We start from the raw sequence: 13139 nt of genomic DNA on the forward strand, positions 1-13139 counted from the left end.
AATGTGTTTATCTCATACTTTCCCAACAGCAGTCCATCCATGGGTCATTATCCTGTAAGATACAAAGTCAATCTAAAGAAGGGAGAGTGACATCTTTACAGTATGTCCTCTGGGTTGTTAGCAGTGAAGCAACCCAACCTTGCTCCTAGTCTGAATGTTATACTGTGACCATGAATGTGATGCCTTTTCTTTGACAGAGCCATTCAATTCCACACCTGCCTCATGGAGGTTTGTTTGTGCTGCTGATGAAAATGGAGCAATACTTTAGTTGACAAGAGACATTTAATGTTCCAATGTATGGTGGTGGTTGTGGTAGTAGTAGTGGTGGTGGGAGTGGTGAATCGGGTTGACTGTCACTTGGGGGTTGTGTATATCTGCATAAGAGAGGTACTTGAAAAGGAGTTGATTGTAATGATCAGTTGTCCTTTGTGTAATGGCTTGCAGGTGATGTAACACTATTTTCCAGAGAGGAATGAAACTGAGCATCATTGTGAATTATGGCTTCATCCCTATTCAAAAGTTGAGAATATATGTGGTCAGATTTCTATGCATCATTGTGATGAAGTGCTCATGATTTAGTCTATTCACAAATCTAATTTAGCTTTCTATACCCACTGTACACATTTTTTACTGTCAACAGCGGACTTTTCATGTCTGTGAAAGCTGAAGCTGGTGTTTCATAACAGTGATTGCACACACAAGCATACACCCCCCCCCCCCCACAACACACACACAGAGGAAAAAAAGTGGCCCCCATAATAAATGACTATTTCTTAACCTGAATGTCAGGGTGACTTACCTATGGACATTCATTTCCTGAGGGGGCTTGGTTGCTTTGTCGTAGGCAACTTTTGCAGAAACTCCGATGAGGATGATAAAAGCTATGACACCACAGGTGATGTATACCGTTGTGTTAGTCTGATCCAAGTCAGGGTCGTAAGTGTCACCTGTTGGTGCCGGGGAGGGAGGCTGCGTTTTGATCCAATCTGGGGTGTTATAATTTGTGCAAGTTTTCTGTTCTATGCGTTTCCCTTTTTCTGCACAGCAATAGCGCAGGAAACAACTTCCACAACAGTAGCGGTGCTCGGTGTTGTTGCACTCGAACACTTTATCGTACGCTCCGCTCACGTCATAGTAGCCCAGGCACGTGTCATGGGTAGCGATCGAAGGTGCCTGGACCTGAGTGTTTCGCCGCGGAACCGCAGTAGGCGCCTCCGTGCCGTTCACCTCCTTCATCTTCTGATTCCGCTTTGGAGCGTTTTTCTTCTTGTTGGCTGTAGCCGCGCACAGTACATTCAGCGGGTCCAAGTAAATCAAAAGAAGCAGAAGATGCTGTATCCCCATGATTTGAGGTTGTGTCTTTGCTGATGCGATCGTTTGCCCCCCACTTTTTTAGTTGTATGCTTTCTCTCCTCACACGAAGACCTCTGCTTCTTTACCTAGCCGTGCTCCTGCCACTGACCCAGTCTTGTGGCTGTCCACAGGGGTTCATTTCCGAAGCCCTTTTCCAACTGTCCACTGCTGAGAGTGTCATGCTCTGGTTGAGGGAAGGACGCTTCTTGCACCAATCAATTGCGGTCGGACGACCGTGTCACACATTGTGCAGCATCCTCCGAATATAGGTGGAGTTCTGTGGTCATCGGGGGACTTTTGGGTGGAGGAAGTGTCATTTGGATTCAGCTTGAGAAATGGGCTGAAGAATCCCCTCCGGCTGTCTCCGACAATGCCATCTACCATAAGTATATCTTTATTAGCAAAGCTCTAAATCTTGCACAGTTGAACGCTGATTGTTTTCTGTAGAGAAAGCAGGAGAGAAAGACAGAGGATTCAGTAAATTCCTACTGTAAAAAAAATACTTTATTAAAAGAAAAAAAAGGAACAAACATTTTGCACAAGAAAAATAACCATCTGCACCAAATTAAATGTAATTTTATGTATTCCGTATCAATGTCAACTAAACAGACACATATGAGCGCGCTAAAACAATTCTGCTCAGTCAAACAAACGTTCCCTCGCAGACGCGCGAACTGTTTCAGCACCATGGACAGCGCAACCCAGCGCGGACACTATGCGGATATATCCTTGAGTAGTTCTTGGTGCTATGCTTTCTATTTTTGAATGTCCACTTCAAAGTTATAACGCAGACAAATAAAACGTCAACTCATTTTACAGAGAAATAGCCTAACATATTCAATGCTGGTAGTTCCCCCCCTCTTTTCTTGTACGAAGTTTACTTTCCTCCAGCTCTATTCATGGAGAGAAGAAGACGAATCTGAAGAAACTTTTGCACAAACAAGACAACCAAAATCACACAGCAACGAAACAGATAAGCACTTACCCGTTGATGGTGTCCGGCAACTGGTTCTCTCGATTCTGCCACAGACTGAACCAAAGTACCTCAGCTCCGCGTGAGACCCCGCTCTGCTCCGACCCGACTCCATCCCTCACTCCCCCCTCCACATGAGCGCATCTACGTCACCAATACAGGTACCTCAGTTAATTAGAAATCGGCCCCTGACAGCAGTGTGCTCGGTCATGCCTACAGGCTGCACTCAGTAATCTGGATCATTCTAGAACTGCATTAGAGCTTTCTCTTTCAGAGTGCGACGTTGGTGGTGTAAATCTTCGCTCTACTGCACAATGCTGCGTTCACTCATACCATGTAACAGCAGCATGTTGCAATTGTTGGTGCTTCTATATAGTTGGCTTTTATTATGCCCTATTATGCGAGAGATTGGGAATGATCTGCTTTAGGTAATACAATAACATGCCACAATATGCTGGTAATACACAATTGAACATGCCATGATAGCAGAGTTTGTCTCCAGGCTATTGGAATGTTCCATTCTGGTGTTCACAAAAATGGCTATATTTCATTGATAAGACATTGATATCTAATCTGGAATGTGGCTCGTTGGAAAGAGAGACAGCATACATTACAACGGAAAGCAGTTGGTTAATATTCAGTGAAAAAGCTGCATTAAAGGTAACACACTTACTTATAGGAGGCTCCAGAAACCGCAGTAGCCTAATTTTCAATGAAAGACACTGCATCATGTTCAACCTCCATGTAATTTTGGAAGAGGCAGTGGAGACTGAAAAAGAACAATGGCCTACATAATTGACTTCAGCCCCTAGTTCAGTGGAGGTTCCTGGGAGACCTTGTGTAATCTAAATTGAACAATCCTTATCGTTTCAGAGAACTCTACATATTTGATGTACCTCATTTTTCATTTGACAGGTTTGTGTACTTTCAGTTGTGTTTGCACCATATTACAGTATGAGTATAACGCTATGATGAGATACTATTACTCTCCAAGCACATTAAGTTACTTTGTGGCCCATGGTTTAATGAGGTAGCCTTTTTTAACCTTGTCCACACGTTGAGTTGCATGTTGAAAACAGCGAGGCCTTTGAAATGAAATCCATAAACTCCACGCTGCCCTGACAGTGTTCAGAAGCTAATATGACAAGGAGACAAGAAAAGGGCACAGGGCTTTTGATAAATGTGTTTCTTCACTGGATGCTATGGATGGCAGCATTTGCAAATTAGCCCCCCGACTCTCTGTCAGTCAAAATGACACATCAGATGTCATATCGAGCACAAAGGGAAGAAGGATTGTCCATTAATGTTTAACAGCTTAGTGCAGAGAAAGCTAGCCTCAGCAAAAAGCATTGACAGGTAACGACTGGGTCGACATTGGCTCAGGAATAATGAGACTATTCCTCAGAAGAATGAAATCATTAGGGTTCCAACCTGGGAATTCTGCTCTCTAGTTTTCTCCCAATTAAGTGGAATGAGCAACATCTTGAAACAACAACTAATTGGAAACAATACTGTCTAATGTTATATTTTCTCCAAACAGAAGACTAACTGACAATAATGAGGTGTCATTGTTATGACATCATGAATATGCCCCACCTACTGTACCACATCTGTTTGCTGTGTGTCTAAAAACCTGCTCTTTCAATCAGGGACTGTATGTGGACCTCTTTTGGGGCTTCAGCTCAGAGCATAACCAAAATGTCTGCCCCAGTTCTTATGCAAAACAGAGTAGTGTGTAATGTTGAAATGTTTGGGTATTTTTGAGTTAATGGAACTGTCCAAATTTTTATCAAAAAAGCAAATACTCTTTGAAAAATGAATTGTTTAAGGCATTTGTATAAGATTTTATAAGTTTTGAATTCCTAGAAGTACCATCAGCCCACATCCGTGTATTCCAAAGTCACAAAATCATTGAGTCTGGAAGGGTTATGGTAAATCTACATGAATGTCCTCTGAGATGCAGAAGTAAACCCACTTCAAACTACCAATACACCTTTCAATTTAATGAGAACATATGTAATGGCACCCTATCTCCCTCATTTTGACAGGCCCAAGCGATCTCCTCTCAAGAGCAGATAGGCATGGGGAAATTAGCCGATGTTATCAAAGCTGATGTTATCAAAGTTAGTCATTTGGGGCATACTAGGCAGCTTCTGTGTGGCCTACTCCTTATCTCCAATTTCAGAGTGAAGCCAGAACGGCATAGTTGTTACTGACTTCAAACACTTTTGCCGTATCTATATGGTTGCTTTCATGCCGTTTTTCAGGAAATGCACCGACACATAGTAAAGAACAACAACATGGTCCAGTGGGATGTGTCAAAGACCCATGTGGCATGTGGAGAGAAAGTGAGCATGGAGGGATGGAGGGAGAGTGTTATGGTTAGAGAGAGGAGGAGGAGGCGGTTCTGGCCTGTGTCTGTTCCACCACACCATGCTATCAGAGAGAGACAGAGTAAAGAGGAACAGCAGCCAGTCTGGGGGAAATTAGAGCAAAGCTGTAGCAGCACTGCCTCTCTCTCCCTCTTTCGCTTTATCAGCCCCAGCAAAGCTGCACAGCCAGCACTGACTGAGGCAACTGCTGCTGCTGCTGGCACGCTCAGACCATGAAAGGAGTGGCTGTCTGTGTGGTGTGCTGTTAGCGGTTAACGCCAGCAAAACCTTATCTCCCTCCAACACGTCAGTGCTCTGTGATTCAGAGGAAGGGCATAGTAGAAGGGTCGGTTAAACTTCCATGTGGACCGCTTTGTTACTTACTTGACGTGACACTGTGTGATGTAGTTCACCATTTGGGTATTGAACATCATGATAAGTCCAGGACACAGTTAATGGAGACATAACAACATCATTGCACAATCGAGGTGGACATATTGGATGTGGACATATTGTCGACCTTGGGGGTTCATTTTATTTCTGTAATGGTAGAACACATTATACAAGTTTATCTTCACACATGGTGGAATCTCAGTGCAGCAAAACACACTGAAAGGAAACAAAATATGTGAGTGTAAAAAGCACTAGTAAAACAGAAACAACCCCCCAGACAGTAATAGGGGAGGGTGGGGGAACAGAGGACAGGCAGCACTGTGTCACAGTTGCTTTTGGATGAACAAACATGCATTTCTGGGAAGGCATCATGGCAGCTAAGATTGGTTGTTGTATGGAGGAAAACATTGTTTTAATAACTCCCCCACTGTAGGGAAAGACAATTGTACACTAACCTGGTCCTTCGCTAACTGAGACTGACATTTCATTATCTCCAGCACAAGTAGGCTACAGACACACGGACACAGTGAAAATGTCTACAGGACCATTATGAGTGTTCTCTTTTTATCACTCTGAACAACATTAAGAGAACAGATATACAATTTTCTTCTGCCGTGATAACATTATGTTTCCTTAATTGCCTCTTAATGTGGTTCATGATAAATGAGTAGCTATAAGCACATTGGTATACACAGCTGTTATAGAGAAGTGTAATGAGGACAATAGCACAAAATGACCACTGCTGATGATCGCCAAGGGTCATGTTTAATGCCCGTCATTACTGCATTCGTCTTTACGATGTCAGCTTTATAAATGACCATGGTCAATACTGTTGAGAAGTAATTGTGAGGGACTCTTTTAGCATTTTTTTGTAATCCTTGGTGGTTTGTATTGAGGTTGATGCCAGACTTTCCTTGGGAAAAGCTTGACAGCGTCTGTGGAAGTTGGGGGATTACTATTGCTTGTCTGTCCCTGTTGTGGCGGCTTGGCTTTGCAGTGGTGGAGTCTATGCCGCACCAGTAAACACAGCACAGAGCTTGGATAGCATGCACTAGGTTCCTTTTTCCTTCAGGCCCCAATCAATAGTCGCCTCACTACCAGGGTAGTCTCACAACCAGGGTTGTGCTGGGCCTGGATGTTTGTAGAGTAAGGTAAGCCGCTAAGCAGAACGTGGAGAACAAGAAATCTGTTCCAATCTCCTCTTACACAGTTCCCCGGGCTTGGCTGCCCTCTCTATAGTGTGGAACGTGGGCAGTCTCAAATTGGCATTCGGTAAACATTCAGTACAACTCATTTCCTGTTTCTCCTTCCCACAGCTTGACACCCCCTGAGACGGGTTGTTAAATTGTAGCTGCATACCAACAGCTTCCTCTGAATCAATTACCATTTGGACGTAAATGTCACAGCTTTGGAATTACATCACAAACTGTCGCTGGACCAGGACTGAGAGGATACCAATGCTTGGTGGAAAGAGAGTCTCTGGGGGACTTTGCACACAGTTTAACATGCATGAAACTGTATACATCTCAAATTACCTTGGCACTTGGAGCGACAGTAACCATGACCAGCCCTGGTAGTTCCTTAGACTTTATGTACATATCAAAACCTTACAAAAGACACTGCCTTTATATATGAGTAATTAATGGTGTAGAGATAAGTGACGAATGAGGCTATAGGCAACCAGGAATGTAAAGCTTTTTTCTTCTTCAGATAAATGTTTAAAATATATGTCTCCGCAGACATTGAAAAAACTAAGTTAAAAATTCAGTCCAAGAACAATCTTTTGAGAAGACATGAGAGGGTATGGCCACTATGGAAACAGGCCTATTCCTAGTCATACTACAGTAGCGGCTTGGTACAACCCTCTAAACTATCTTACTTCAACACCTCCTTACAATAACCATTGGCATTTCCCTCAGTTAACTTCCTTTTCTTCAATTCATTGACAGTAGCAAAACAGATCTTTGAAACTTCAATGATTCATGTAATGGGCATCTTGTCATGACATGGTTCATATGAAAGAGTAGTTATCTGTTAATCCTGAACTACCAGCTATTCTTATACCCCAGTCTCTCTCTCTCTTCCTCTCTTTCTCTCCCTCTCCCTCAGATCACAAGGCATTATTAAGTAGCTCCTGCAAAATGCATCTGGCGGAGTTTTCAAAGTGCTACTTAAGACAGACAGTGGATGAGATGAATAGTAGGGAAGGAGAGAGAGAGAGCACATCCTCTCTGGTCTAATGTAGCTTTCACACATACCATTTGCTGAGTTTGATTTGATTTGATTTGAAGTCCTGATCAGATCAGAGGTCAAGATATTTTTACCCAACTTACCTGCATTAGTTCCACACTACAAAATGTGTAAAAACTAGCAGGCACATTTTTCAGGGTAAATCTGATCTGAAATGACAAATTAAACCAGGTGTGAGAGTTACCTTAGACCCACAGCCTCAATGTGACTCTCTCCACACATGTCAAATCTTCATCCCACCCCAACCTGTCAATGCCAAGTTTCCAACTACCCAATGTCTTTCAGAGACTGCTGTTCCTAAATTATACTGAGAGGCTCAGTTTCATCCCGGCCCTTCAAGAGAAACCTGCCCCTTGTGTTTAGTGTGTGTGTGTCTGTGTGTGCCCTGCTGTGTGTTGGCAACGTAGAATGTCCTATCAAGATGGCCAGAAGATCATGCAGGCTCTGGCCTACAGGGACCAGGCGGACCCAGCAGGGGTGCAGGGGCACACTGACAAAGTCGCAGAGTACACAGCACACATACACATACAGTAAGTCATTGGAATAGAGCCAAGTAACAAACTGTTTTTGTGGCATCCAAATTTAATTATGGCACATGCCCTCAGGATCTCATAGAAGCCTCTCCTCTCCTTTTCTTGTTATTGTTTTTAAATCTAATCATATTTTTGTTCCAATATCTTTCAAAGAAAATGGTATGCTATCTGCCAACTACAAGTGCTGTATTGTGCCATGAAAAACGTTGGATTAAAGAAGATTATTCTCAAATCATAAGACTTGAGAAAAATACGGTGAATAGTGAAGAGTTGACCAAAACAAGATGTACTAGAGAGCTGTTAGATTATGCATATTATATGAATGATACCTTCTAGCGTCAGCTCAGGAATGAAATGTGGTTTGTCAGTTCCTAGAAGCTCCTAGAGAAACAGATACAGCAGGCTACATACTGTACTGTAGACACAACTTTATATTTGTAGATGTAGATACTGTAGATGTGACTTATATTTGTAGATGTAGATACTGTAGATGTAACTTTATATTTTAGATGTAGATACCGTAGAAGTACCTTTATATATGTAGATGTAGATACTGTAGATTAGACTTATATTTGTAGATGTAGATACTGTAGATTAGACTTATATTTGTAGATGTAGATACTGTAGATTAGACTTATATTTGTAGATGTAGATACTGTAGATTAGACTTATATTTGTAGATGTAGATACTGTAGAAGTGACTTATATTTGTAGATGTAAGTACCGTGGAGATGTAACTTTATATTTGTAGGTGTAGTACTGTAGATGTAACTTTATATTTGTAGATGTAAATACTGTAGATGTAACTTTATATTTGTAGATGTAGATACTGTAGAAGTGACTTTATATTTGTAGATGTAGATACTGTAGATGTAACTTTATATTTGTAGATGTAAATACTGTAGATGTAACTTTATATTTGTAGATGTAGATACTGTAGAAGTGACTTTATATTTGTAGATGTAAATACTGTAGATTAGACTTATATTTGTAGATGTAGATACTGTAGATTAGACTTATATTTGTAGATGTAGATACTGTAGATTAGACTTATATTTGTAGATGTAGATACTGTAGAAGTGACTTATATTTGTAGATGTAAGTACCGTGGAGATGTAACTTTATATTTGTAGGTGTAGTACTGTAGATGTAACTTTATATTTGTAGATGTAGATACTGTAGATGTAACTTTATATTTGTAGATGTAAATACTGTAGATGTAACTTTATATTTGTAGATGTAGATACTGTAGAAGTGACTTTATATTTGTAGATGTAAATACTGTAGATGTGACTTTATATTTATAGATGTAGATACTGTAGAAGTGACTTTATATTTGTAGATGTAGATACTGTAGAAGTGACTTTATATTTGTAGATGTAGATACTGTAGAAGTGACTTTATATTTGTAGATGTAGATACTGTAGAAGTGACTTTATATTTGTAGATGTAGATACTGTAGAAGTGACTTTATATTTGTAGATGTAAATACTGTAGATGTGACTTTATATTTGTAGATGTAGATACTGTAGAAGTGACTTTATATTTGTAGATGTAGATACTGTAGAAGTGACTTTATATTTGTAGATGTAGATACTGTAGAAGTGACTTTATATTTGTAGATGTAGATACTGTAGAAGTGACTTTATATTTGTAGATGTAAATACTGTAGATGTGACTTTATATTTGTAGATGTAGATACTGTAGAAGTGACTTTATATTTGTAGATGTAAATACTGTAGATGTGACTTTATATTTATAGATATAGATACTGTAGAAGTGACTTTATATTTGTAGATGTAGATACTGTAGAAGTGACTTTATATTTGTAGATGTAGATACTGTAGAAGTGACTTTATATTTGTAGATGTAGATACTGTAGAAGTGACTTTATATTTGTAGATGTAAATACTGTAGATGTGACTTTATATTTGTAGATGTAGATACTGTAGAAGTGACTTTATATTTGTAGATGTAAATACTGTAGATGTGACTTTATATTTATAGATGTAGATACTGTAGAAGTGACTTTATATTTGTAGATGTAAATACTGTAGATGTGACTTTACATTTATAGATGTAAGTACCATGGAGATGTGACTTTATATTTGTTGAAGTAGATACTGTAGATGTAACTTTATATGTGTAGATGTGACTTCATATTTGTAGATGTATATACTGCAGATGTAACTGTACATTTGATGGCTACAGCCCATAATGATTTCATAATGATTGATGTGTTCATTTCTTTCTCTCCCTGTGATGTGGTGATGGAGGAAAATGTGAACTCCCCTTCATTCTGTCCATCTAATAGGCCTGGCCCACCTGACAGGCAGGCTGTATCACCCCCCCATCACTCCACTTAATCAAAAGTGCCGGCTTAGGAGTTCCTTTAATCAGCCCAATTAGGCACTAAGACCATGCCATTCTAGGGGAAGGTTTCTCAGCCCGGGAAACTTTCAGGCTTTCTCTTGAAGTATGTGGTTCATTGACAGGCTCACTGAAGCCCAGCGGTCTTGGCTTGTCCACTTCAGTCTTTTCTTTGCTCCCATGTCACTGCTTTCTACATTTATCTGCACTAGTAATTGAAGCTCTGACAGACTTCAATCACACAGCCTGTTTGAAACCTTTCGAGAGCTAGATATTTTCTGATTGCGAAACTTGAACTGCGTGACAAACTGTGTTTTCACATGACAGGCAAGGCAAACTAAGGAGTAATTTTCATGTAATTGCAATGTGTTTACAAACAATATGTTTTTGGATAGGTTTTGCTGGCTATGCCATATGGAAGTTGTTGGAAGGCTATCAACTACAGGCAAGACAAAATAGAAGAAAATGGTGTCTGGGTAAAGAGGAAATATCCTGAGAGTAAACTTCACATTCTTCAAATGTTTACTTTCAAATAAATGAATGCTCAAGGAACCATAGCAACAGGTCTTTCTTTCACTTCTTTTACTTTTTAATCGATTTTGACATTTGAAATATCTGAAACATGTTCAATCTCAATATAATTATCATACATACAGGAGCATTATCCATCATTGTCAGTTGTAATAACCTCCTTATAAATCAATGTCATATGAAAAAGATAATCAAGGGGGTGTCCTGTGTTGTATGAGAAATGACATCAAAACACAAAGGTCCATCAGCCAGACGCAGTGATTGTACATGAGTCTTAATAAGGGCAGTTATCTCCACTCAGACAGCTCCAGGCACAGGACACAGAACTGACAGGTGCATCAACAACTCTATCCCCATGGATGACTGAGCTCTACACACAAGCTGTTCCTATATCCAATGCACTGTTGAATCTGTTGAATGGTGTGGTCATAGTTCATATAGAGATGAGGGAGATCACTGTATTGCTACTGTAGGAAAGGATTGTTTTAAGAAGCTAAAAATAGATCTAGGAATTAATTTGGCATTTAGAGAGCACTGTATTGCGTCATTGGTTAAACTATAAAATGCTGAGAGGTTTTGGCTCCAACACGGTTGTGACTGAGTACATCCACGCAAGTGTAATTGTGTATTGACACAGAATCAACCTGTGCCAGAGTCAGTAAAGTTATCCCCCTGTTTAAATGCAGAAGGCCCATAGTAAACCAACCCCGTGGCAGCTGTTTCTAAAGCTCTAATAATGGAGACTCTCTAAACTACTGATGAAAGATATGATGTTCCCACAATGAATGAAAGATAATTAGCCAGAAAAGTAAAAAGGAAGAGAGGGGGGTTCATTTGAAACTAATTGAATTTGGGTCTAATCACACTAAAGGATTAGAATGGATGGTTATCAGATGCTGGTAAGGAAATAATTTTCAATATTTCACTAGCAACTATTATTCAGAAGAGTTGAAGTTGAGGACAGAATGAGACAAGATAAAGAGTGAATGGTCAAGACTGCATTCAACTTCAAGATCTCAAACTTTCAAAGGGAAAATATGGACTTAATTGTTAACATTTTAACAAGGTAGATATGAGTTCACAGACATAGCAGCAAGGTGCTATATTGCCCTGTTCATCTCTCTTACTGTTATAATCTATTTAAAGCTTTATTTTTAAAGTATTTTTTCTATTTAATAAGCTCATTTTATTTGATGTTCCTTTCAAAATGTGAAATTGTGTTGCCCTAGTACCTTAGACTTGGTATGAAATCAATATGTAGTATTCTAAGTGCTAAATCTTGTCAGCTAGTGAGAATCCCAATGGGGTTTTCGGTTTCATCAGGTGCAGTCGCTTCCTTTCTCCGACTTGGAGTACCTGGGCACAGATACCATGAATAAAAGTCTTTCTCTAAAGTGCAGTGTTCTTCTGCCAGGTTGTAGGTTCTCTGCCAAAATGGATGCCATGACTAGTCTTATACAGAATTAACTGCTGTTAAATACAGCAAGTCTCTTGACAAGCTAAGAAATTAAAAATAACTAAGTTCACTTTTTTTAAAAATAAGATATGATGGCCACATCAGAAGTCAACAAATGCCGTTTTTGCCTTCGTCTGTCATTAGAAGGTTGGCACTATAGAAAGCCGTGGCAGTGCCAGTGTAGGGGGATGGTGTGTATGCCCCAGCAAATCAAATGTGTGTGCCCACTCTGGATCTGGTGTCCTCCCCACTGACACTGTGCTGGTGAGAGTCTATGAACTGGGTCACAGCTGCACAGAGTGGCACCATGGCACATTTCTCATTGCTCTAAATGGGGACTATCTGAGGGCTGGGTGAAAACAAGTGTGCTTGTTAAACTCTCTCTCCCCCCCTTACAAGTGAGATGAGAAGAGCATGAAGGCTGTGCAATAAATCATTAATCCACCGCAGGGGAGGCATCTCACTCTCTTTTCATGTACACTCTTTTCAAGGTACACAATGAAGCTGATGGCAATGGAGCTGCTCTCCCAGGCACCTCAACATGGCACACTGGAAGAAGAGGGAGGGACGAAAAATAATATAGACAAAAAAGTATATATATATAAACACAATATCTGGGTTTCTTCACTAGGCTCCTCCGCTGTTCTAGGAATTGGCCCAAGGATAAGGGCTGCATCGTGGGTAATTTCCCCAGGAACATCCCCAGGAATCATCAACAGAGACAGGAATCTTGTGGATCCTATTGAAGAAAGTCACTCACACCCCTACCTCTGTCACTGAGAAGCCCCAGATGGATGGCTCTCACTGATGATTCGCATTTAGAGTAAAGACACTGTGGGTTTCTTCAACTACAACTACAATATTTACTGAGAAGACAATGCAGATAAAGAAACAGGTCTATACGGCTG

The 13139-nt window shown here is 40.3% G+C and overlaps 1 protein-coding gene across 5 annotated transcripts in view; it reads right to left on the reverse strand.

Moving 5' to 3' along the window:
- LOC109897634 (protein shisa-6-like) overlaps positions 1–2561 on the reverse strand; it is a 67255-nt gene extending 64694 nt beyond the window's left edge. For all 5 annotated transcript variants that reach the window (XM_031834682.1, XM_031834681.1, XM_031834679.1 and 2 more), the window contains exons 1-2: positions 2339–2561; positions 800–1794 (exon numbers count right to left, since the gene is read on the reverse strand). In XM_031834682.1, coding sequence (XP_031690542.1) covers positions 800–1344 — 545 coding nt within the window. In that variant the 5' untranslated portion in view covers positions 1345–1794; positions 2339–2561. The remainder of the gene's footprint in view (positions 1–799; positions 1795–2338) is intronic.
- Between the last annotated feature and the right edge of the window lie 10578 nt (positions 2562–13139).

Source organism: Oncorhynchus kisutch, linkage group LG10 (assembly GCF_002021735.2).
Source record: "Oncorhynchus kisutch isolate 150728-3 linkage group LG10, Okis_V2, whole genome shotgun sequence".
NCBI classification, from domain to species: Eukaryota; Metazoa; Chordata; class Actinopteri; order Salmoniformes; family Salmonidae; genus Oncorhynchus; species Oncorhynchus kisutch.